A 25,625-nucleotide genomic window follows, 5' to 3' on the forward strand; every position below is an offset into this window, starting at 1 on the left:
TATAGTTAAGGAAAATATTTTTTTTGCTGTTATGATGTTACCTGCAGATTGTTCCCCACTTGTTGTGTTTCTATATTTAACCAACTAAAATTTGTTGATATTGCCATTTTTTTGTGTTTGAACTCAACTTCAGGCCTATGAAGAATGCCCTCATACATCTATTACTAGTCTCCCTTACCCTGGAGTTTAGCCATACTGGTTTACTTCTGGTGTTTCTAAGAATTTTTCGAAGGTGTTATCCATTTGTTGTGAGCTTGAGGTCTGGCTCCTCAACATTTCATGAAGGTTTAGCTTTTTTTTTAGGCTCGTTTTTATGTCCTTTTAATAAGGTTTCTCATTTTTCTATAGCTTAGGTTTTATGTAATAGATATCTTTTTTTTCTTTTTTTCTTCTTTCTTCTGTCTTCTTTTTTCTTCTTTTTTCTTTTTTCTTTTTTCTTCTTTTTTCTTTTTCTTCTTTTTTTTCTTCTTTTTTCTTTACCCCTTCTTTTTTTTTCCTTCTCTTTTCCTTTCTCTTTTTATCCTTCTCTTTTTTTCCTTTCTCTTTTTATCCTTCTCTTTTTTTCCTTTCTTTCTTTTGTTGCTTCTGCAAGAAGCATCCCGATTATTATTAATCATTGATCTAATGTTGCTATTGCCCAATGTTACTGTTGTTGCTACAGTAGCATTTTTTTCACCCTGCATTGGCCCCAAACTTTTGCTCTTAGGCCTCTTACTGTAGACTTCCATTCAGATGTATTTCTACCAGATACTAGTTTACAAGCTAGTTCCACTGCGGAATAATTGTATTCTGTTACACAGCTGTTATAAATCAGATCCTGCTTATTTTCAGAACAAAGTCGAGAGCTGCTTATCGTGTCTGGAATCCCTGATTAGCCACTCCATTAAGCAGTCACTGACGGCATAAAAAACCATATTCTCAGCATCATGTTCTGGTATGAAAGTTACAAGATTTAGGTGGCAGTAGTTGAATACTCATGTATTGTGTATAACAGAAAGCTACAACTTAAATCCTGGTCTTCAGCTTCCTATCTGACAATGCAAATTTTGCCTCTTACTCTTCTCTCTGTATTGATGCCCACTTGGACTATGACCAGCATTTCATGGGAGCGTGTTGCCCCCCCATATATTTTTGGCTTATTTTGTTCTTGTTCTCTGCTCGGTCCATGTTGGGGCTGTCCTCACTAAAATTTTCCTATTCCCGTGTGCTTCTGCTGCAGAAGTGTGGTGGAATTGAACTAGTCTTGCCATGGTGAGAAGGCGGAGGATGGAACAATCTTAAGGAAGAGAATCAAGTCTGGATGCCAGCTACTGATTCAGGAAGAAACTAGCCAGCCAGTAGTCTTTTGCCCTGCCATTCCAACCCATCTCACAGTGACAGTGCCTAGGAAAGCAGATGTGCAGGGCTTTGCTATGTGGCTCCTTGCTGCCTGCAGGAGGCTGTTGCACTGGTCAGATGGATGGATGGATGGAGAGCAGCTCTGATTTTCTCTCTTACCTCCAGGAGACAGATTTGTTCCCTTATGTGGGTGGAAGCAAGGCACATAAGCTGCTTAAAAGTCTTCCTGCCTAGCCCTAATCCTCAAAACAAGTGTTTGTTACTTCTCTTAACCCTGCTCTGAGGTTCTCAGTGCTTTGCCTGACAGTATCTTCAAGGGAGAGGGAAGAGTAGCACAGGAATGAATGGTCTGAAATATTGTTCTTTTGCGTTCTGTCTTTACCTCTTCCCTTTTTTTATTGCTTGGGCTAGGAAGTAAAGTAGCTAGAAGAGATTAGAGAATTAAATAAGGAAATCAGTTCAGGAGATTGCTTTTGATTTCTGTTAGCTTTCTGCTTTTTAAAAGATGTAAGGTGGGGAGGGGGCTTTTCCATTTTAATACAAAACTAGGGGACTGACCAAGTTCTAGCTTTACTCCTTCCGTTTATTCCAAACTTGCTTAAAATAGAAGATTACAGAGAGAGACAAAATATAGTTATTGGGGATATGGAGAAGGACACAGAGGGTAAGTGAAACATAAATGCTAAAACATGGGATTCGCTGTCTGTGACTTTGTGTTTCCAGGGGAGTCGTCTGGACGAACAAAGATGTTCCCTTCCAGCTCCTCTCAAGGTCAGGCCAAGCTGTTGTTGCCTCCTAAATTGCTGACAATGGAAGATAATAACTGACCGGGCTTGCAGTGTATTCTCATCTTGGAGTGAACAGGGAGCCTACAAACAGCCCAAGAACACATATATGCCTGTCTTATTTATTTATTTATTTATTTAATTATTAAGTTGCTGCGTGACAGAGTGAAACTGTGTAGCTGAAACAGAATCGATACTTCCAAATTTAAGTGGTTCCAATAAGCGTTTAATATTATTAACAATCTTAGGTTTGACTAAATAATTTCTTAAATTTTATTTAATTTAAGAGCTATAATAATATTTATGAACCCACTTTGCATTTATTTCAGCAGACTGCTTGAGGACTCATAGGAAGCTGGTCGGTTTCCCTCAATATTAGGCTAATAAAAACAGATTCCCATCTTTAAATTCTCAACTCTTCCTCTCTGTTCTTTCAGTCTCAGCTCAGGCACAGTAACCTTAAAGTCAACCTTGACCTTGAATTCAATCTTGGAATGACCTTAAAAAAACAACCACCCCCCCCCAAAAAAAACCACCAAACAAACCAAAAACCAAACCACATAGAGAATGGATATAGCTCCATTCTGACAGAGACAGTCAGTGCTCTTTGTGGTGATGGAAGGGGCATCCAACTGGCATAAAGTGGCTCAGATACTCGTCCTGTTATTGCAGTCATGCCTTAGCACTGCTCAGTTGTGTACCACAACTGTACAGCTGTAAATACAGTACTGTTTCTACCATCCCTACTGTCATCTCTGTCTGCAGCTGTCTAACACTATGTGGAGGGAAAGGAGAGAGGCTTCCACTCCTAACCTCATCCAGTTTGCCTGTTGTTTGACTACCTTGGCATTTTGCATACCTGTATTCTGTGTAGTTTCAAGGAGGAAGGTGGGTGAAATCTGATTCCTAAATTTGTTGTTCTCAAAGTTCTATATTATAATGCTGAGGCCTGGGAAATAGAGTCTAACCTTAAATCCTAAAGTAAAACTCTAAAGATGGACAAGGGCAGAGTGGAAGCCGAGGGCACAGCTTGCGCCATCATGACAGCATAGCACTTTAAATGATATCATGCATTTTTGCTAATGGTCTTTTCTGATTTCAGACAGAAGAGGAGTATATTCCTTACCCCAGCATCCATGAGGTGAGTTAGTACTGCTCTCCTCTGGTTTTCCTTAGACTTTATTGGCCTTTCAGCTTATTGGCATTTCATCTTATTGGCCTTTCAGCTTTCATGTTCCTGTGTCCTTCTGAATAGGTGTTACAGAAAGGGTGGCCATATCCTCTCATTATCTTACCCCAGTTTGGGGGCTACTGGATTGAAGGGACCAGCCACAACCTCTCCAGCTTGAGTCCAACTCTGTCTGACGTACCCTTTCCCTGGAGTGGTAAAGTGAAACTGGAAAGTGACCCTACAGCCAAGCTGTACCGCAAACATTTTCTGGGGAAGGTAAGGGTGATCTTCAGAGCCTTCTCAGCCCACCCGGCCTCAAGGCTGAAACGCATCTCTGGCTTTTCCTTTTGGATTTAGAAATAACTGCACAGCCACTCCATTTCAGTTCCTCATGATGCCTTGAACTAATGTAAATAAGGTGTATACTACTGTATGACTAGTAGTGTGTTGGGTTGCTCCTGTCCCCCTGTGATATGTGCGTCATCCTTTGTGTTGACAGAAGAGAAAGGTTTGCACATGAAATGCTTATATTTGGTTAAGAAGCTCTTTTGAGACTCTTGGACAGGTACCAACCTTGGGATGACAAGGGGGAAAAACTGTAATAATATTGGAAATGGAGGTGGTATAATTTTTAGAGGGGACTTCAGCACTGACAGTGCAAGGCCCTCAGTAGTAAGAAAAAGGGTCCATTTTCCTCAGGTTGATAAATAGCAAGGATGGTCACCACAGAATTTGTATGAAGAAATTGCACAATGTGTTTTATAGTTGTTTAATTTAAGTAAATTTGGTGCTAAGTGTTGCCTGACTTTAAAAATTTCAGTCTGACACAGGGAGGCAGAGCTTGGCCTCACTAAGTGTATGTTTGTTGGCTGGCCATTACGGTCCATCTGGGTTGGCCTGTTCAGGGAATTGATTGATTCCCAGACTGGATCTCAGGAACAAGTGAGAACAAACCCATGATCTTTTCTGAGATTCAATTCATGGCATAAGGAGATAAGAAAGCTTGACAGGTATACTCACGCTGCATCGTATTCAGTGGTTTCCCTCTGTGATTGCTTAGTAAGTTTAAAACCAGGAAGAGGTGGATCTTTGGGAAGTGCCTGGGACCTGTTCTGCAGTAGATGGACTTGTCTGAATGATCTTGTGTAGTATGCAGCACTAGAAACTGATATTAATACAATTGATATGTAAAGTACCCTTCCTGGAGGCTTCCTCTCTAGACTGACAGATCTGCTGTACAATCTGTTAATGGACATTTACCCTGTGACATTCTGTAAGCCTTCAGTGTGCCAACTGTAATTATTTTTCTGTCAAGGTAAATTTAAGGTTGTGCTTGAAGGTTTCCAGAGCCAGCTAGGATGAGAGGCAAATTGGGATATGATTTTTTCAGCCTGATTGTAGGAATCACTGCTGACCTGATATCACAAAATCTCAGAACGGTTGAGGTTGGAAGGGACCTGTGGAGCTCATCTTTTCCATACTCGTGCTCAACCAGGGCCATATCATCATTGTTCCTTCCAAGTGAGATCCAGGAATTCCCATACCATCAGACTCTATACAATTTACAAAGTGACCAACCATCAGTGCTTCAATACTACAGAAAAACTCTTCTCGCCTATATTCTTTCTTTTCTAGAGTGTCCAGTGTTTTATTCTTTGTCTTAATTGACATGAATGTTTGTCTGTGTTCCATTAAACATGTAAATTTTTGAGCAAGTCAGTGTCAGAAAAGAACAAGGTGAATAGGACTTTTGTCCCAGAAATCTCTACCCACGGGTAGAAAACTTTACCCATGTCTTTACCCATAGCTTAAGGTAAGGAGAGAGCTCAGAGCTTTTCCACGAGGAGAATACTTCTTCAGCTCAAAGTTAAGAGAGACCAGTGATTTTGATGCTATGTGGATTGGGTCCTTTCCTTGCTGATAACATGGGAAGGTTATTTCAGAAAGGTAAAGAAAGGTCTCTTGCATGCTTTGAATAACTGCGAACAATTCTCAGCTGAAGAGTCCGTAAGCATCGTATGATGGGAGAGGCATAGCCAGTGGTTTAGGGAATATCCTTTAAGCACGATGGGAGATTAGAGTATATGTGGTATTACAAACTTAATATGCATGTCTGTGTTGTGGGTGTGCATATCCTAGGTCACTCAAAATTGGACAATTCTTTTGACACTTTTTGCAGAACTTTGTAGCAGATCCCATAAAACAACCACAAAAAATGCGCAAGGGCGTACAAGCCATAGTTCAGTTCCTTTTCTTTGTTTCATCGTCTATATTTTATATGACTATTACTCAGTAAGATTAATTTTGCCAGTAGGAGGAAGGCTGTAAAATCTTATGAGAGAAGCTTTCTTTCCATACATTCATATGCGGTCACGTATTTCTCCATTCACAGAATCACAGAATCTTCATGGTTGGAAAGGACCCTTAAGATCATCGAGTCCAACCAAACAACCTGCCATCTCTGCCACTAGAGCATGCCCTGAAGTGCCACATCTAGACATTTCTTAAACACCTCTAGGGATGGTGACTCAACCACCTCCCTGGGCAGGCTGTTCCAGTGCCTGACCACTCTTTCAGTAAAGTAATTCTTCCTAATATCTAACCTAAGCCTCCCCTGCCGCAGCTTCAGACCATTTCCTCTGGCCCTGTCATTATTCACCTGGGAGAAGAGGCCAACACCCACCTCTCTACAACCTCCTTTCAGGTAGTTGTAGAGGGCAATGAGGTCTCCCCTCAGCCTCCTCTTCTTCAAGCTAAACATGCCCAGCTCCCTCAGCCTCTCCTCATATGACCTGGTCTCCAGACCCCTCACCAGCCTGGTAGCTCTCCTCTGGACACGCTCCAGCACTTCAATGTCCCTCTTGTACAGAGGGGCCCAGAACTGAACACAGTACTCGAGGTGAGGCCTCACCAGTGCCGAGTACAGAGGCACGATCACTTCCCTACTCCTGCTGGCCACGCTATTCCTGATACAAGCCAGAAGGCTGTTGGCCGCCTTGGCCACCTGGGCACACTGCTGGCTCATGTTAAGCTGGCCATCCATGAGCACCCCCAGGTCCTTTTCTGCCGGGCAGCTTTCCAGCCACTCTTCCCCAAGTCTGTAGCGTTGCCTGGGGTTGTTGTGACTGCAATGCAGGACCCAGCACTTGGCCTTATTAAGCCTCATACAGTTAGCCTTGGCCCATGGATCCAGCCTGTCCACGTCCCTCTGTAGAGCCTTCCTACCCTCAAGCAGATCAACACTCCCACCTAGTTTGGTGTCATCTGCAAACTTACTGAGGGTGCACTCAATCCCCTCATCCAGATCATTGATAAAGATATTAAACAAAACTGGCCCCAAAAATGAGCCCTGAGGGACACCACGGGTGACCGGCTACCAAGAGGATTTCACCCCATTAATCACAGCTCTCTGGGCACAGCCGTCCAGCCAGTTTTTAACCCAGTGAAGAGTACACTTGTCTATGCCATGATTCGCCAGCTTCTCCAGGAGAATGCTGTGGGGGACGGCGTCAAAGGCCTTACCAAAGTCCAGATAAACAACGTCCAATGTCCATTATGCTGTCCTTTTCTTTGTGCTGGTTAAAGTATTGTTGCTGCAATGATGTGAACTGTTGGGGAGCTTACTCAGTGGGGTCCTCTCAGCAGAAAGTTATTATTGTATTTCTTAAGTTATTAGTGTGAAATTCTAGCTTAACCTAGGACAGAGGTGGAAACTGTTTGAAGCAGTGAAAGGACATTTTTATTATTAGATATAATTGTAATGATCTCTTTTGTTATTTTGAAGTGTCTGTAATTTTGTTTCATTACAAGTCTATAATTTTGGTAAATGTATTCTCTGACTTGCTCAGACTGCAAATCTTCTCATATTCAGGAACGTTTTCCTCTGGTATGCAAATGCATGTGTTATGTCAGCTTGTCATGACATGAAAACAGTAACAAGCTCCATCAGCCCAAGATTTTTTTTATTTTATTTTTAGTTTTCTCCAAGCAGAGATGCAGGGAGGGCCTGCAAGGAGACAACCTTATCAGGTATTATTGCAGTACCAGCCCAGCCTTAGTGGGTCTGTGTTCTGCAGTTGCCAACAATAGCAGTAGCTCCTAGGTCCTTATCATCTGACTGGCAAACTACACCTTATGATTTCACGAAAAGAAGGCTTGACGGAATAATGATGTTGCCTACTCAGTACTGTAAGTTCATTTAGTTATCTAGCACTGTTGATGGGCTTGGATGTTCAGGTATTATTGTCTTCCTGTAGGTCATCATTTGGCCACCCAAACTGCTTTTGTTTCTTCTTCAGGGATGAAATAATCACAGTATTTTACCACGTGAACAGAGGTTGCCAATTTTTTTTTAAAGTTAATTGTATTTTTAATTTTCAATTGTCCTGAAGGAAGAGAATGGACTAATGAACCCAGTTTGAAAGCTGTAAAGATCTTTTTGTCTTCTCTGGCTTCCTATGCTTCGATTGCTAAAAGGACTGAAACCAGGTCCCACGGGGAAGACATCTTGTACTTTTGTCTGGTTTGTTCATCTTTGGTGTAATTGCTGCTACTAAGTAGTGAAAAATTATTCTATTTGATCAAAAAGAACCCAAGCAACTAAGAATGTGGCAAATGTCTTAATAGCTTTATAACTTCCCAGGCAAACTGTCAGCACTCCTTGTGTATTCTGTTAGTCTTTTCCCTTGGCCCCATGGAAGATACTTAATTGCTTTTACAGAGATCCATTTGAAATCCAGAACTCACTTTCAGACTGCCTTAAATGTTATAGAAATGGCTTCTATGGCTGAACAAATTTGTACCTATACATAGGTCATCTCAGCTCCAGGGTGTCTTGCCACCGCTGAGTTGCAATCTTCAGTATAAGCCATAAAGCCTTTTGATGGTTCATCTCGAACTTCAGGGCAGCAAATGATAAATGCTGTTGTACATTGAAGGACTCTGAGTCTGCCTTCTGTTACCTATGTGTTTTTACAGAGAAAGAAAATCACAGAGGGGAGAAAAAAAAAAGTCATAACGGGGAAACTATAGTTTTGTTTATACATACGATTACTGAGATCTCAGTTTAAAACCCAGGCTTATATTCAGGATCAAGCTAGGCATCCAGAGTAGCATTGACAAAAATTCAATTATTCTGACCTCCACTAATTCTGGTGCCTTTTCCCCTGTGAAGATTGTGCCCCTTTGTGCAGCTCTGCCCGGTTATGCCGGCTGCAGAGCTGATAGCCCAGGGTTCAAAACAACTGAGATTCCAATGTATCGGACCTGCTGGGGTCTGGCTTAGAAGTCTCATCAAAAAGCATCCTGTTTTCTGGTCTTTGCAGCTCAGTCTTACCTTAGGCTGCATCTAACCTCAGGCTTTGGCTCCTATTCCTTTGTTCTGCCTTCTAGTCCTGACTTTTGTTGGCATTGCACCATCTTTTTCTTTAACAGCCTGTCTTGGGCATCCACCCTAGCATATGACCTTTTTGATTCTAGACTTCAACTGATCATTGGGTGTGCTCTTGTTTTGCCCCTTGAATCTTTCTATTCCTCAGCTGCTCTGTCTTTCTGCCCTTGGTCACAATGACTGCTGCACCTGATCCTTGTTCACATCCCCAAAATCTGCTAGTATCGTGAAAGCCATGGTCAGGAAAAATTAACTGTGCTCTCAGCCTTTGTGGCTTCCTTTGATTTCAGCTTTTTTCCCACCTAGAGGTAAGTTCAGTCACTACCATTGACTTGTGTGACTGATCGCGCTGGACTTCTGTAATTTGAACACTGCAGCTAGAGGTCGCATTATTCTGTTTGCTTGTTTGCTGCTCTTTACTTATACCTTATCTTTTCCAGGAGACACTTGTTCGGTCTTCTTCAGCAGAAGGTAGACCATGCTAGCACCAGAAGACATGAAACTTTTTCACCATAAGTCAGTAGCAGGGCAGTTCTGGGTGTTGGTGTTTTTTCTGTCTCAAAGAGGAAGTGAGGACAATGATATCTCTAATACTTAAAGAAGTACAATAGCTTCATCTTCACATCAAAGTTCAGGGTAGCGACTATAGTCTTAGTTATTCTTTTTTTTTTTTTCCCAAAAAGGGAATTGGTTTGTGTCTGTTGACTTCAAGATGCCTACCTCCACGTAGATATCAGAGTATTTCAGTAGATGTACCTTTGTTTCACAGTGAGTCAGAACTATGACTAATACAAAAAATTGCCTAGATATTTTCCATGGCAAAAGGCAATCTCACCAGTGTGTTGAGAGATGTTGAAATCCACCAGAGGCAGAACAGACTGTCTGTATTTTCTAGGCAAAAGGCTGAGGAAGGATCTCTCAGACTAGCAACTCTCTCTGATCAAATGACACGCTTTGCTCCCACTGAGTCCATATTATTAATTAATTGTGTCCAGAGTATTCCTTTCACAGAACACATTCCAAATCGTGCCCATTCTGACTGTACAACTGGACACTTAACTTACTGTCTCAGTGCATAACACTTTTGCGTCATGCACAAGGATGCATTTATACAGTGCATCCTATGATGCTCCTTCTGAGTCTTCATGCTCCCTGGCTGTCTTCTCGTGTTGCAAGTGACTTTGTCTTTGATTTGAGATGACTGCTATTCTGCTGGTAGAACAGCCCATTCATTATTTGCAGGGGAATGGTGTTTTATCTCTCTCCTCCATTTAATTCGATCGTGAAAAACACTTCGCGTTTAGGCTGAGAAGATAATTTCTACAACCAAACAGCATAAACCCACTGGTGTACATCAGAACAGAAGCTGTACACACTAAAGTGTACTCAGAGCACTTTGATTATATCTTTCAAGTAACTTGGTGATGGGCAACACTATCATTAGAAAATGTATCAACAAACAAAATAGCAGTTGGTACCTCTTTTCTGTGAAACAGTTGACAAGTGGAATGTGGGAATCGAGCTCCCCATTAAAGTATGTCCATTCTATATCCTGGGAGCGTCTGACTTCTCAGTGAGTGGACAGAGATTCTTTTTCTTACAGAGCCACAGTTGGGCAGTCCAGCTGTATATTTTGAAGTACATCATCTGGGATTTGGAAAAATCCCAAGATTTGTCTACAAAAGATACCAAAAGAAAGCCTTGATATTTTAATTTTTTTGCTGTTGCCTAAACTGTTCTGCACTGAAGATCTCTGTGGACACATTCCTGATTTCACTGTCAGCAGATTGCTGCATGACTTTCTCCAGATTTTCATGGTTCCAAGGCATAAGGAGGCACTCATAATTCTGCTATAGGGTAGCTGAGATGATTCTTTATTAATTTTTTATTTATTTTTATTTTATTTTTTATTTTATTTATTCATTATTATTTTGCTTTGCTGAGAAGGAGTCTTACCGCAAATTCCATCATTGCTAGCCCAGAAGTACCATACCAATCTCACTATATTCTCCTGATTTCGAGGCTAAATACTGGAATGTGCTACTGCCTCTTTCAACAGAAGGTCTCATTAGCAGCAAGAGATTAAGATATTAATCTAATCAAATCTAATCCAAAGAGAATCAGATCACCCGCATGACATTCTCATTTGTCTCTCTGTCCTGCTTATGCCTCAAGCCCAATAATTTTGGACTGTTTGCTGAAAGCGTGAGTTCAGTCTCAGATCTCTATTTGATCAGAGTTTATGTAGCAGCCAGCTCCCAAAACTGGCCATAAAGTGGTTTTCCACTGGGAAGATGGGAGTGATCTAAGCATGTCTGGATGATTCCACCTATTTAGTATTCTCATTGTGCTAGAAGTTTCCATTCATGTCCTTTGTCAAAAGGCTTTAACTTTTTGAGGTTTGAGGTTATATATGTCAATAAATATTTATATATATAAAGTATATATATAAAAATATATACTGATATACCCAGGCCACTGGAACATGGCTGTATACCCAGAAGAAATGTATGGCCGCAGCCACTTCTATAAAACCTAAAACGCATTATGGTTCATTGTTTGACTGAAGGAGTCTCTCTGTTCGAGGCACACTCCACTAAAGCTCAAGCAGTCTTAGCGACACTGCTGAGAACAGTCTTCATTTGCAAAGTAGTTGCCTGAAGCTCTGACTGCATCCTCCCTGAGATGTGAGCGCTCTTAGAGACCAACCATTTGGTATAATGATCCTGCCATTACTGTTTGTATAGAAAAGTCCCATGATCACATCCAGTCGAATGTGCTGGAGACCACTACTTAGTGCTGGAGACCACTACTTAGTCGTGCAGAGCCTGAATGCATACAGGGAAAGTCCATGAAAGATACAAGAAACTTTTGTTGCTGAGTGTTCTCATCCTATTCCTTCTCAGGAGCCCTTGCAATGATGGACAGCTGAGGAGGAACTGAACTGGCAGTGGATGAACTTTGACTGATATGTTCATGCATTTATCACCAAGGGGGCTGGGAGACAGTGTATGCATGTCTTCAAGCATGCCATTGCTAGTTAAAGAAAAAATTAGCTAATCTTGAGTGACAGGTTGTATGCAAAAAATCTGGTAAACTTCTCTGGGAAGTGTTTTGAGAATAATGCATTTTGGCTTCCTGTTTTCAGGAGCACCAGAACTTTTACTCCAGTGACATGTCCTTGGGCTACCTGGTCCTTTCTGTGAAGTATGAACAGATCGAGAAACAGGAAAATCTACGCCTGTTGCTGAGGTGCCTGTTTTTGAAGTGTATGTTACTGTGCTGTGTGTCTTGAGCATCCTCTGCATAGATATGGTTGTGAACCATGTCTTCTGGAGAGGACTGCAAAGGAACCTTTGAGCCTTCTTTTCTTGCCTTTGCCTCTGAGTTTCTCTCAGCAGCTTCCTTCAGGAAGCTGAAGTAGTGTTTGCAGGCACATTTTCATAGTTACTGTGTGAAAAACATCTGTTCTTTCCTCAAAAAGAAAGTTTTTACATTTATTCTGTTCACTTAGAGACATGTGAGTACTCTCTAGGACAATATGGATTCCCTGATGGAGGGCAGCCTGGCCCAGGCCTGCGTTTGAACTTTGTACCTGAGGCTAAGGCTCCCTTGAAGGTGAGCTAGAACTTAGCTTCCCAGGATAGCCTACAAAGTGCCATAACCTTTAGGGCTTCCACCGAGAGCCATTACCCCGAGAGAGCTGATGAATGAACTAGACAAAGGACAGAGATAGATCTTGCATAGGCGAGAGGCACGTTGCAGAAAAGCTTTTTACCACACTATGGGCTGGGTGCACTTCCAATAGGGAATATGCTGCTGGAAGCAACTGACGTACAGTTGCTGCTGACAAGGACTTATCCAGGACTGAGGGAAAATACTGATTGCATGGGAGTCAGCCACAAGAGAATTACTGGTGAGTTTCCTCTGTTGTATGTGGAGAACACTTTAGAGTACCAGGCAGAGCAATAATCTGGGGCAGGGGAAAGAGAAAGCCTATTTGTGAGCTGTCCCAGGGAATGTTTATCTGAGCCCAGAAACCTTCCTACATGGAAGAGACTGGTGAAGTACAAAAGGGTAGTAATTCCTCTATTAAGATATTGTATTATGTGCTGCACCTTTCGCTCAATAGCTTGTTTATAATGGTTTGAAGAGGACTCTGACAGCCCAATATTTCTTCTCCCATAGAAAGACATCTGTCCTAGAAAGACATTTCTTATACAGAGAGAAAGGAAGCTTTTCTCCATCAACTTTCTGGAAACAGTTCTACCTCCTATTCTTCTACACCATTTTCTACCTCCTATACTTTGCATAGATCTGCTTTCCTAGGCTGTCTCTAACAGACCTTTTAGCAGCCTTTCAAACCCTCACTGTATGATCTTATGAATCCATTATATATATATATTATATAAGACTGTGTCCATGAATTGTATTTCAACATTTAGATTTCTGTGAAAGAAAATGGCAGGGGGGTGGGGAGGAGGAAGCAAAATATTTTTTTCAAGCAAGAAAAGAATGCAAACGAGGAAGAGACTAAGCATCCCTGTTTTGTCTTCCTCTGCTCCCACACAACAAATGATGAGCAATAAGAAGTGTAAATATGTCCCTTTCCCAGTGATTTTATGCAGCAGGTTTAAGAGATAATCTGAAGGAATGGCTACTCTTTCTTTCAAGAGCCAGTGTTGCTTATGTCTCCCTTCAGATTTTGCTCTAATGCCTTTTTTTGTTTTGTCAGGACTCGGACTGGCACCAAACACGACCTGATCCCCATTTCCTGTCTGAATGAGTTTCCCAATGCTGTCCAGATGGCAAAGGTGAAATCCGTGTTTGCCTGTTCACTGTTACAGCCTCATTCTTCAAGTTATTTTCACTGCTTTCCTCCCATTTCCCTTCTTCTACTTTTCCCCAGTAGTACTGTCATATACTTCCCTGTTTCACTTTGATTTAGCTTCTCTTCTTTCTCTTCTAATTTTACGTCAGAATTTTTTGCCTGAAGGGACTCCTGTCAGATAATTATAAACAGTGCCTACGCTCTCACGCCCGCAGCAAGCTAGGGCACATGGTAATCACATTTCTGTTTCCCTCTCTCTTTCTCTCTCTCTCTCTCACTCGACAGCTACTGTGTGAGGATGTGAATGTTGAACGCTTCTTTCCTGTCCTCTACCCCAAGGTATAATGTTCTGATATGTCTGTATGTCCCTTTTCCATCAAGGTCTGGCTGCTGACGTCCGACTGATAATTTGTATTTTCATTACCTCAGGCTTCTCAGCTTATTGTTGCATTTGATGAACATGTCATAAGCAATAACTTCAAATTTGGGGTCATCTACCAGAAACCTGGACAGGTAAGCTCCCTCAAATCCCAGGATACTTGAGGCAAAACATCCAGACTCAGTTCTCTTAGCATAAATATAGTAACAAGGTCTGCACTATCCTGTGAAAAATACAGATGCTGTAAAGAGAAAGGATAGAAGCTTGCCCTATGTTGATCAATTTGTGCAGGTCCTCAAAGCTGGTTGAACTGTGTATAGAAATTACTGCCTGTTCTTTGTACTGCTTGTGTTCCTTATGACTTCTCCTTTCCTTTTGAAGACGACTGAAGAAGAAGTCTTCAGTAACACAGAAGAGAGTCTGGGTTTCCTGGAGTTCCTGGATTTCCTTGGTGACAAGATTCAGCTGCAGGATTTCCGTGGGTGCGTACCCAGTGCCATTGGAAAGCCAGACTGAGTTAGGGAATGCCACATGATCAGGGGCCGCGACTCTGTTAGAGCCTTGCCTTTGGAAAAGTGCTGTGTCCCAGCGCAAGCGGGGAAGCCCAGAATGCTTTTGTCAACCACCCGCTCTGGGAACCAGTTGGAGTTTAGGTCTCTGCTGGTATTTTCATTTAAAGGTCTCCTGGTATCTCAGTCTGACCCAAGGTGTCGGTATAGAATAATTTTATTTGACTGCAAATGTAAGTTTATTTCACAACGGTAGGGGTCAGTATTGTTTTAGTCTTTTTCTGTGGGGCGGCCTGTCCTTTCTGTACTTCTAAAATATGGATTGTGTTTCTCACAAGAATTCCAAAGAAAGTAGCTCCTTTGAGAATCCATGGTTTAGCTTCATAGCTTTTAGCAAGCTGGTATGTTCATCGTACAGCTTCAGTCAGTGCCTTTGATTTGGGAAGGTTTGGTGCCCCACTATCACTGATTTCTTAAAAATCACCTTTGATAATATCGATGTATCAAGCTACTGTTACTGATATCTTCTTTCTTGTCTCCACTTTCTCATCTCTGCCCTGCCTGACCTCTGGTGTGGTATGGATTTGCTCAGGTTCCGGGGAGGCTTGGATGTCACTAGAGGTCAAACAGGCACTGAGTCAGTCTACACAAATTTCCGGGGCAAGGAGATCATGTTTCATGTGTCTACAAAACTGCCCTTCACAGAGGGAGATTCCCAGCAGGTACTGGAAGGTGAACTATGGAATTCAACAGTGTGGCTAAGAGGGAGGGGTATTTGGTGAGGGGCCAGTGGTGAAGGGAGAATGCCTAACTATGTAATGTTGGGAATTACGGCTGGAGTAATGGTGAAAGTAGTGATGAGGGGGTTGGTTGAACAAATGGTTGGAGATGCTAGACAGACTGGTGTTTGAGGCCCCATCGTACTGTTCTACTCTTTTTCACCCGCCTTCTTTGCTTTATTGTTTTTTTCCCCTCTCCAGCTTCAGCGGAAGCGTCATATTGGGAATGACATTGTAGCCATCATCTTCCAGGATGAAAGCACGCCTTTTGTCCCTGATATGATTGCTTCTAATTTCCTACATGCTTATGTGGTAGTTCAGCTCACCCCTGGCACCACTGGAGACACTTTCTACAAGGTAAACAGAGCCAATAGATCCCTCTGCACTGATTCACTGATTTTGATCCTTGAAGTGGAAACCTGTTCTTGGGCCTTTGGGAGAGGTACAGGTTCAGCCAGCTGTCTTCCTCAGCTTTGCTTGCTCTGTTAGTAAACTTGATCAACGTTTTCAGTGAAAGGCAATAATTAGATCCAGTAGCTGCCACCAGCTCTCCTTGCCCTTCACCCACCCTGTGATCTCTGACCGGGAGTCTCCTTCCTGCTCTGTTGTTCTCTACTCTATACTTCTGCAGAGGTCCCCTCTGTTTGCTGTGATTCCTACTATTTAGCAATCTGTGTTCACGTTTGTTGAGTATTCAGATTTCATAAAAGTATTCGTAAGCTGGACGGGGCTAGGAGGTGAGGCTGAGAATGATTAAAATCCTGTAACACAAGTGTTTTACTGAAAGGAGTCCAGGACTGCTTACTGCCCCTACCTAGCAAATAGAAGGTCAGAGAATAATTTGATGAATTCATTAAGTATATCTACACATGAAACTAGAATGTACTTATATGTTTTTCGAAGTAGCTAATTATTTTCTGAAGCTTAAAGCTTGGGAATGCTTGATGATGCTTGGGAAAGCAGGACGAATTTGGATAAAAAATTTTTGTTTACATCAAAGAGCACAAGGAGCAATTGATGCCATTTTGGGGGATGTCTTGTTTACATTATCTAAGCCAGATAAAACTCATTCACCTGACTGAAAGCCATGTCTGCATTGCTCACGCTGCAGAGCACAGTGCTGAGAGCTTGCATTGCCTGAGACTGCAGGTCAGATACAGCTGGTTGGCCTCATCTATGGAATCCCAACCAGCTACATCTGCTTTGGGGGATCCCAGAACTGATGCCCATCTGGCAGGGAATTGCTATCTGTTAGGGCCCACCAGTTTGGCTAGAACATGAACAAGCCCCCTCTAGAACACAAATTCCCTGGTTGCAGCCTTTGGACACAGCTGTTTTTCTGTCATGTGACTTTGTATGGATGTCTATATAACTTTATGTCCAACTTTCAGTCATGCTGAGAGAGCAGAAAATATATAGAAGCTTGCATTCTGTGATGGATTTTCCATTGCCGAAATATTTTAATTAAAGTGCTATGTCTCATGTTATGTAGGAATTCTGATTTGGTGATGAGTCCTTACGCCTTGGAGGTCTACAAGAACACCAAGAACGTAAAAAATAGGACAGGATCCCCATCTCCTGTCCCACCAAAGAGGGTGCTGGTGGTGGAACAAAACCTTCCATTGTTTCCTATGCTATGGGCAGCCAGTCTGCAGTGACCCGATAGCTTCATGTTGATCAGGAGCATGGGGTTCCAGTTCTCCTCTTGCTCTGTTTTGTAGGGCACAGAAATTCACTGGAATTTTTTAATGACAAGAAAAAAGAGCTCGGGAAGCTTGCCATTTCTCTTTTCTCTTCCTGCTATTGTTTTTGCCTGTCTGCAATGGCATTGGTTTTTTTTTCAGTATAATAGGGTTGGCTGCATCATTTCATGAAAAAGAAATCGTTCCAGTCAAGACCCTAGAGCCAATGCAGAGTGTTCTCTAAAGGCTCTTCCAAAGCGGTTTTAACTCGTTCTGCCTTGAGAGCATTCTAGTACCTAAAAGACTGCAGTTTGAGAAGACTTTTTTTCCATCCTTTGTTGCATTTACTTAAGCTTTAGTGCCTAGTGGTTAAATTGGAAAATTAATGGCATTCGTTTATTTGAATCAACTTTTGTAATCAGAAAATAAAAATGCAAAGCAGGATTTTGACTGGTAGATCTCTGTTGGGAGGGAGAGGGAGGCCTTGTAATTAGGGGAGCTGGCCTATAATGTGAGAAATCTGAATTAAATCAAAGGCCCCTTTCCTTCTTCCACTCATTAAACTCATGCCTCTCATTGTCTCGGTGACATTTACACTGGAGTGTAAATGTTATTTTGAGGCAGTTGCTGTTAAGTTTTTCTGACATTGTTCCCTGTTGTATGAAATGGCAAATAATGGTATTGTTCCATCTCAAACATGACAAAAAAAAAGTAACTGTGAGATATTTGTAAGTGCTGTATGTATCTGGTAAGATAGCTGCATATAATTACAGGTAAGCACTGTGAAGAGCCAAGTAACAGTATGTAAAAACTGAACTGCATTACGGTTACTTTTTTGGCATTTTTATGTCATGTAGGAGCATGTTAAAAAAAAAAAAAAAAACAAACAAAAACAACAACAAAAAAACCAACACAGAAACATGTATTACTGGGAAAGTGCTTTTGTAGACTTAGCACATGTGACTCAGAGAGGGAGTGTCGCTGAGACACTCCCCTCAGCGTGCAGTCTATCTCCACCGAGGATTCCTTGTAAAAAAAAAATAGGTCAGTCCAACCGTATTGACAAAGGTTCCTCTAGTGGAGGTAAATCTTGCAGGCTGGATAGAAGCATCTCATTTTTTTGTTCTAAATGAACTGATTATTATTTAAAATATTTATTAAAAATATATTTTTTTTAAAAAGCAATTTGCTCAATTGTATTTTGTTGCTCTTACTGTGTGCACATCTAACTGACTGAATTTCCGGGAGATAAATCAGCACATCTGTTGACTGAGTACAGAAACAGATGGATGCACAGGACATCATGTTAGATTTCTCTTCGATATGTAAATGATTCAGGAGGGATCGGACATACCGTATATATACCGTGGCAGTTTGAAGGCTTTGATAGTCTCACTGGTGTTATGATACTTATTTTTCTTCCCCTTATATTGTTTCAGGTTTCAGTCACAGCCCGAGATGACGTCCCTTTCTTTGGACCCCCTCTGCCAAATCCAGCCATATTTAGAAAGGTTTGTTTCTCTGGTCCAGTGTTAGATGGCAGGGGGATGTGGTACACACCTCTGTGTTCTGAGTCAGTGTCGTCAATCTGGCTAGATGACTTTGGAGGTCTAAAGAGCAGTAAGGCAGAGCTTTTCTCATATGACATTTTTATTACTGTTTTCATCTCCAGTCTAGCCTTCATCTTGTCTTGTAGAGTGCAGAGTTTCGTGAATTCCTCCTGGCCAAGCTCATCAATGCTGAGTACAGCTGCTATCGAGCTGAGAAATTTGCTAAATTAGAGGTGGGTCTATTACCTGGTTGCTTCCATTAAAAATTATAAAACTATATTAATGCCAGATTAAGAAAATACAATATATTTTGTTACTTTCTTCTAGTTTTGTGTTGCTTAAAAAAGGAAGATGAATTGTGATTATACTCAGCTATGTGATGCTTCCTTTGTATTTCACAGCAGGTGTGATAGAATATGAAAAGGTACATACTAATGTAAAGATCTAACGCTCAAGTAAGAATGGGAATATGATGCTTACATTTTGCTGGAGGAAATTGTGTATTAGCTGAAACTTGGTATTGTGCTACAGGATGCGTACTGATATCACTGATTTTGGTTCAAGGTACCAAAATTCTGCTCCAGACTCTGCTGCTTACCTGATCTAGAAAAAACCTGCCCTCAATCCATGCCTTTGTTTCATCACCTGTAAAGAAGTACTGATGTCCTTTATGACTTGCTTTAGAAACAGTTTAAAAGGGCTGGGTATTACTCTAATATATTCCATAACTATACAGCTAAAGCCATTTCATACTATTTAAACTATTTAAATTAATTTTTATGGTGATTTTTTTATTTTTTTTTTTTTTTTTTTAGGGGGGATGTGAGATGTTGCAAAAACGGGGGAGGACGGGGAAATCCCTTCTCTCCCAATAATAGCTGTGTTTTCATTCCCAATGTTGATGCAGGAAAGAACCCGGAGTGCCCTCTTGGAAAGCCTTTTTGAGGAGCTGCAGCTTCGCAGTCGCAGTATGATGGGATTGCCCATAGGGGAGGATGACAAGATAGAGAATGGCAGTGGGGGCTTCCTCGAGAATTTCAAGGTGAGCCATAGTGGATTGATGCCTTACCCAGTTGCTCACACTTTTCTCAAGTTCATTATGTGTCCCTCCAAGGAACATTGACCCTGCTGATCAGCTGTGCTTAGGGTGAGACAGAAAAGAAGTCTTTCCATCCAGCAGCCTTTCTTTAGAGCATCTTAACTGTGCTTTATCATATCTCTCAAGAAAAGAAATTTTCCCCCTTTCTGTGCTCCTTTCTACAGAGCTACAGCATGATCTAGGGTGGAATTTCATGCTGTCCCTGAGAAGTCAAACTCTTTATGCTTCCTGCTGGTGTCTAGTGTCAGATGGGGTTTCACTCCATGACTTACAGAAAAAGGAGTGAGTGTTTGCAGAGGAATTTTAATAACTAGTAGCAAGCAGCTTTCAGTTCCTACAGCAGATCTCTTCCAATTAATTTTCGTTATAATTGAAAGAGTTGCAAGAGAGTTTCTAACATATCTGTGAGTGTACTGTCCAGAAAAACTGTGATGCTTTACTTACCCTCTAAAGGACAGAGTTAATTTATCTTTGTTCAGTGTAGATGACACTGTATTTATTTTTTTTTATTTTTTTTAATAAATCAAGATCAGGTGTGACAGAACTTACTCTCAATAGTGATAAAGGTGATAGGAGAAAGCAAAGGTTTTGTATGAAAAGGCAAACTGAGTTTTGAATTGATTGTATTGAGAGAATCTAATATCACTTTCCTACCTAATTCCCCTTTCCCACTTCTGTGGGAAGGGCCTCGCCACTTCTTTTATAATAAGTTATCTGTCTGGACATAGAGCCATATTATAAATAGCATTTCTTCAGGTGACCTCCACCTCCTTTGTATGGTGGGCTGGTTAGAGTCATTAAGGGCTGTGAAACAAATCCATTCACATATAGGTTTGGTAGCTATATGCGTAGCTTTGGTCAGAGCGAGGGTGCTTTGGTGAGGTGTATTTTTACGTACAGTCTACCCTGCCTTTTCTGCTAACCAGGAATTTCATACCCATCCACGTCTTCCACTAATTATCCCAAAATGTCCTTTTCTGACTTCTAGCGCATGCTGTGATTTGCTTGTCATGTACACAGATGACCTTTGTAAAAGGCTGGAAAAGACTACGTATTAAACTCAGAAAATGGCGTTTTCAAATGCTGCAGATTTTGATATGGCTGCTTTCCCCTTGCAAGTTCAAGTTCCCCTTGAACTCAAGTTCATGCAAGACTGAACCTTACAGTCTTGAAGAGGAGTTTGATTTTGTGGTTTGTAGCCTGTGCTGGGTAGGACTGCTCCAGATGATGCTGTCTTACCCAGTATACTGGGATACTGGTAGGGAATCTCTGCTTATTGCAACAGGACAAGGTAGGTGAAAGTATTGCACGTACTTAAGGAAGAGTTCTTCCCTGGCAGTGAGCTCCATGAATCACCTAGGACCAAAAACGGGTAACATCTAAGATGCTGCCTTCTAGGAGCTAGGATTTCTGTGGTTCTGGTGTTGGTCTGTCACAACTTTCCACCCAATCTGTGGTGCTTTCCATGCTGCCCTACCGTGTGCATGTCTATATGTGTATCCATGTTTGTCTGTTTCCCTGCCTCCCTTCTGTTCAGCGGGTGATCAGAGGCCGCAGCCAGAGCCTGGATACCATGGGGATATCCATGAGAAAGCAGCAGCCAGCCACCCTGCCCAGCCGCCCAACTACAGCTGGCCTTGCCCTCAGCCAGAGTGTCGCCGAGGGCCCTAAGGCCATTGCTGCGGTAAGGTATTTGGGTGGGCTGTAAGAAGAAACCCAGCATACCTTTGTGACCCACTCGTGCGTTCTATTTCTCTTTCCCTATTAGTTTGTCCTCTTGTCCTTCTGTGAATCTCTCTTTGTTGTATCATCCCGTTTCACAAGTGGGGACGGCACATGTTGCAGTCTGCTTTGTCTGTGCCTAGCCCCAGTTCATCTGTAAACTAAAGCTGAGACTGATGCAGACTGAGAGAAGAAAGCCAAACGTGATTCTGTATCAGACATCTATCTCTGCTATCCTGGATTAGATCTTGTACGTTGCCATACCTTAAAAAAAAATGAATGCACTGTGGTTTGACCAGAATGGTACAGTATTGTCATGTGGCAAGAGATGAGAACATAAGGACACTAGATTTGTTCCATTTTCTTCAATTTCGCCAGTCAGATTCTTTTCTGTAATATAAACAAGTGCACAATGTTTATTCAGTGTGCTGTTTTGCTGCAAATAGAATTTGCATGTTGGCAACAAACAGCAGAATTAATAAAGTCTGGGGTGAGAGAAAGAGTGAATATTTTTAGTCACTATCAAAGTCTTTTTTATTTTCTAGGAATACTAAACATATATGATCAGTGCGAGCATAATAAATCCGTGACAAATTTTTCCAGAAAAGGATATATGTTTCTAATATTGGAAATATGGTTACCTTGGCCAAAGTGCATCCAGCTTATTGTGGTCTCTACGCTACTGATGTCAATACAAGCAAACTACGAAAAAACATCTCTGAGTAAGCCAAGAAGGTGCCTTTCAGTGTGGAAATTTCTTGGTGACAGTTTGTATGCATTCTTTATGTCAGCACAACAAAGTCACAGAATAGTAATGACTTGGGTTTACTGCCTCCTTTTCTCCTTTAACTTCTAGTTTTCTCTGCCTTCTTGATTCTGCCTCTCCTCTCGTAATATGGGGATACCTCCCTTCCTGAGCCTCTTTCTCTGTACGCTGGCTGTGTATCTTGTTCTGCCTTTGTTTCTATATCTCTCTGTCTCTTTCTCATACCACCTTTGTGAGCCCTAGCTTCTCTTTCTCACTGACAGAAAGTACTTCTTGCACCGGTGGAGCTGGGCCGTGCTATTGTATTGCAGAGTAAAGAAGAGGATCTGGATCCACATCGCAAACTCCCTGTCCCATACTTCCAGTTCTCCGGTTTTTCCTGTCTTGTTCCCCTCCCTCCTTTCTGTCACACTTTCCTTTTTTCTAGTCTTTTGCCTTGCCTGGTAGGAGCCCATCACGTACTCGAGCCAGCCGCTTCCATGGGCGACGGAGTAGTGCCATTGGCATTGAGAACATACAGGAGGAAAAGAGGTATGAGCCGTGGGAAGGTGGGACAAAGAGAGGAAAAAAAGCAGGAGGAGATGAGAAAAGGGAGGTAGAAAGGCACATATAAGGACAGAGAGGGAATCGACAGGAATGAGAACTGAAATGGAAATGGTTGGAATGGGAAGAAAAGCCTGATTATCGGCTAACGGAGAAATGGACAAATGACAGAAACAAACAAAATAAAAAAGGACATTTGGAAACGGGGAGAATCAATATTTGAGGAAGAAGCGAGGAGATGGGTGGAGGAATATGGTAAGATCGCTCTTAAACATCGTGCATTGTGATCTGGAACTCTTGGTTCTCCTGTGGCGAAAAGTATTCACCACTTTAGGTAAGGGTCAGATGAAAGGCTTTTACTTGGGAAGGGGGAATTGGGTGTTTGATTTTTTGTTTGTTTTCATGTTAAAAAATTCAAATAAACAAAACTTCTGATAACTTTAAAAAAGGATTTCTTAAAAAAAGGTTTAAGTCAAAATAACTAGCGTTTAAATTAGATGGTCTGAACAATAATTATGATTAAGGGGTAACATACAGGTTTAAGGAGTGATTTGGAATATTTGACAGAATTATTTAGTTAAATCAATAAATTTGTTTTGGCTCTAGCTGAGACATCTTTTTAAGATTATACAGTCTCAAAAGTCTCACAGGAGTGCTTTGCATCTAACATACAGTTTTCCCAGTTGCAAGAATTCCAGGGAACAGCTTAAAGACTCAGTGTAAAAGGCGGAAAGCCATCTTTAATGTGGAAACTAGTGATTTCACAACATGAAGAATTACTACATTTTCCCTTCTTTCCAGTTATTCTCTTGGACCTTTCATTAATGAGGTGCCTATGACCTAATCTGAATAAAAATAGTATAGAAATTTGTTTGAGAAAAATAAAATCTTCTGAGACAACTTCCCTGTAACAGTCTAAGCCAACACAGTAGCCACAGCTCCTCACTACTTTAAATAATTTTGTACCTTATGCAGCTGTGCCCCTCAATCCATTATTTTGCATGCAACATCCTTCACTATCCCCTTAAAAGACCTGTAAAAGTTTTCTACAACAAGGAAAAACCCTGGATTTATTTTCTTTTTTTCCTGCTCTTTGCTAGGAAGGAATTGGTGAGCCGTTGGGTTCACTCAGCTTTCCTTTTGCTTATTTGTAATCTTACATATGAGGAACAGCGAGCCTTATCTTGTGTTTTCTGAAACACTTTTTGGGTGATTCTTGAAGGACAAGCAACTGGTCTAATAGTTCATGGCTGCTGTAAAGCAGGTATCACACTTTCCCTCTCCCACTGTCTCTTTCAACTACCCAATCCTGTCCCATTCCTCGTGATGGCTCAGATGCTTAGTGGACTGACTCAGTCCATTAATCCAACAGAAAACTATCAACTTTCTTTCGTTGGATTAATTGTCTGCCAGGTTCTGCCATGAACTGTCTCATGGAGAAGCCCGATGGGTACCAGGACTGATGGAAAGTACGCTCAGCAAGAGTGGAGGGGGCTGGAGCAGGCTCTCCGTGTGGCAACAGTGAGCTCAACGTGTCATGTGTGACTTCACCCTGAAGCTGTAGTTTAACGATATGCAGGCTTTGATGACAGAGCCGACCCAGTCCACCCCGCTTGTTCAAGTGTCATAGAAGTTTCAGGGTCATGTAGGATCGGTTCTTGCCAGGATAATTTCCAGTCTCCCTAACAGTTGTATTAGCACAAGTGAGGGAATGAGGAACTGTGATCAACTGACCGAGAGAGCAGAGGAGGAACTTTGTGAACTCCATCACTGAAGCCACAAAAAAACCCCACAACAAAAACACGAGTTATCCAGTCCTTAATTAATCATATCCCACTTTCCAGTTACTCACACAGACAGCTTTCTTCAGAAGTATCTTGACAAGTACTAGTAGAAACAAAACTATTGTAACCATCCTGAAACAGAGAAATTAGCTGAATCCTTTTTCTTTATGCAATAAATATATAAGATCTCTAATCAATCTCAAAGCTTCTTAAGACCAATGAAATGGGGAAGGTAGAAGAAAAATTTGTAGAATTAAAGGAGAATCCTGAAATTAATTTTGGCTTTTACGTCAATTAAAAAGGAGCTTCAAGTTGGCCATTTCTAATATATTGCCCTCAACAGGTCATATCTAAGGAGTCTGCCCTTTTAAATACAACTGTATTTGCTTCCCTTTCATGTGTATAGGCAAGATCCAGCTTTGTGTTGTAGCTTGCAAGGAAGTGTTAGAATAGACAGTGGTTAACTCTGGCCCTGGGGTATAGCTGGTTTCTCTTTTGTCCCAGCAGAGACACTGCAGAGAGGATACAGAAGGTGCTGGACAATCCAGGAACTTTCTTTGACCTGAAGTCTGACGGATCATCCAGTCCCAGCTCCCCAGAGTTCCCCAGCAGGAAGAACAAGTGAGTTGAAAATAATTTTAATGTTTGAAAGATGCTCACTGTGTCTGGTATTGGCTTAAGTGTGGTGCATGTCTTGCTCTGTTAAAGGCTTTTCTGAGATTGTCCACATCAGGCATTGCAGCATCTTAAAAGTTAGATGTCTGGCCATGGCACAATAATTCAGGCCGTGTAAGTAAGGAACTCAGATTCCTTAAACAGTCAGTGAAGAAAAATTGGACCACTTAAAGGTGATTTTGGCTATATCTTTACTGTAACATTAGCTCACATCCAATAGGTTACACAAAGCCCTAGCTGTCCGATTATCCATGCTTGCTCATGTGTATGTTTCCTCCGTAGTTTGCTCTGGAGTGATTTTAGAGCTTCATGGAGAAGCTTGGACAAGGGTATGTTGGGTTGTACTCAAGTTCTGCCCCTTTAAGCAGGATTCATGCTGCTGCTCCCAACCAGCATAAACTAGCCTGTTTTGGGTCCTCACAGAGTGTTACAGCAGGGTCCCATGTGTTGCACCTATCTTTCATTGCGAAAGCACGCCATACCGCACCCAGTGTTCTCCTGCAAAGCACTTCATGTGGTAGTCTGCAAAACAGTTCTCTAGCTTCTGATGGTCAAAAACTGGAAAAATGCACTTTCCGGGTAGCGCAGCTTTGCTGTTGCTAAGTTGTATTATGCTGGGGTGT

At 41.7% G+C, this 25,625-nt stretch overlaps 1 protein-coding gene across 10 annotated transcripts in view; it reads left to right on the top strand.

Moving 5' to 3' along the window:
- The window catches only part of LOC128913851 (rap1 GTPase-activating protein 1-like), a 48,747-nt gene that overhangs the window by 9,333 nt on the left and 13,789 nt on the right, over window positions 1-25,625 (top strand). For 6 of the 10 annotated variants that reach the window (XR_008468088.1, XR_008468095.1, XM_054212163.1 and 3 more), the window contains exons 4-19: window positions 2,062-2,109; window positions 3,226-3,264; window positions 3,379-3,570; window positions 11,832-11,935; window positions 13,419-13,497; window positions 13,800-13,853; window positions 13,944-14,027; window positions 14,275-14,375; window positions 14,995-15,124; window positions 15,383-15,538; window positions 18,303-18,374; window positions 18,560-18,646; window positions 19,321-19,455; window positions 21,050-21,196; window positions 22,428-22,531; window positions 24,835-24,948. Coding sequence is in view for 4 of the 10 variants with exons in the window: in XM_054212163.1 (XP_054068138.1) it covers window positions 2,062-2,109; window positions 3,226-3,264; window positions 3,379-3,570; window positions 11,832-11,935; window positions 13,419-13,497; window positions 13,800-13,853; window positions 13,944-14,027; window positions 14,275-14,375; window positions 14,995-15,124; window positions 15,383-15,538; window positions 18,303-18,374; window positions 18,560-18,646; window positions 19,321-19,455; window positions 21,050-21,196; window positions 22,428-22,531; window positions 24,835-24,948 (1,646 nt within the window). In the remaining 6 variants the exon portion in view is untranslated. Of the gene's footprint in view, window positions 1-2,061; window positions 2,110-3,225; window positions 3,265-3,378; window positions 3,571-11,831; window positions 11,936-13,418; window positions 13,498-13,799; window positions 13,854-13,943; window positions 14,028-14,274; window positions 14,376-14,994; window positions 15,125-15,382; window positions 15,539-18,302; window positions 18,375-18,559; window positions 18,647-19,320; window positions 19,456-21,049; window positions 21,197-22,427; window positions 24,949-25,625 lie in introns of those variants that run through there. The other 4 variants (XR_008468096.1, XR_008468098.1, XR_008468093.1 and 1 more) reach the window with 4 other exon arrangements.

Source organism: Rissa tridactyla, chromosome 1 (assembly GCF_028500815.1).
Source record: "Rissa tridactyla isolate bRisTri1 chromosome 1, bRisTri1.patW.cur.20221130, whole genome shotgun sequence".
Classification (NCBI taxonomy): Eukaryota; Metazoa; Chordata; class Aves; order Charadriiformes; family Laridae; genus Rissa; species Rissa tridactyla.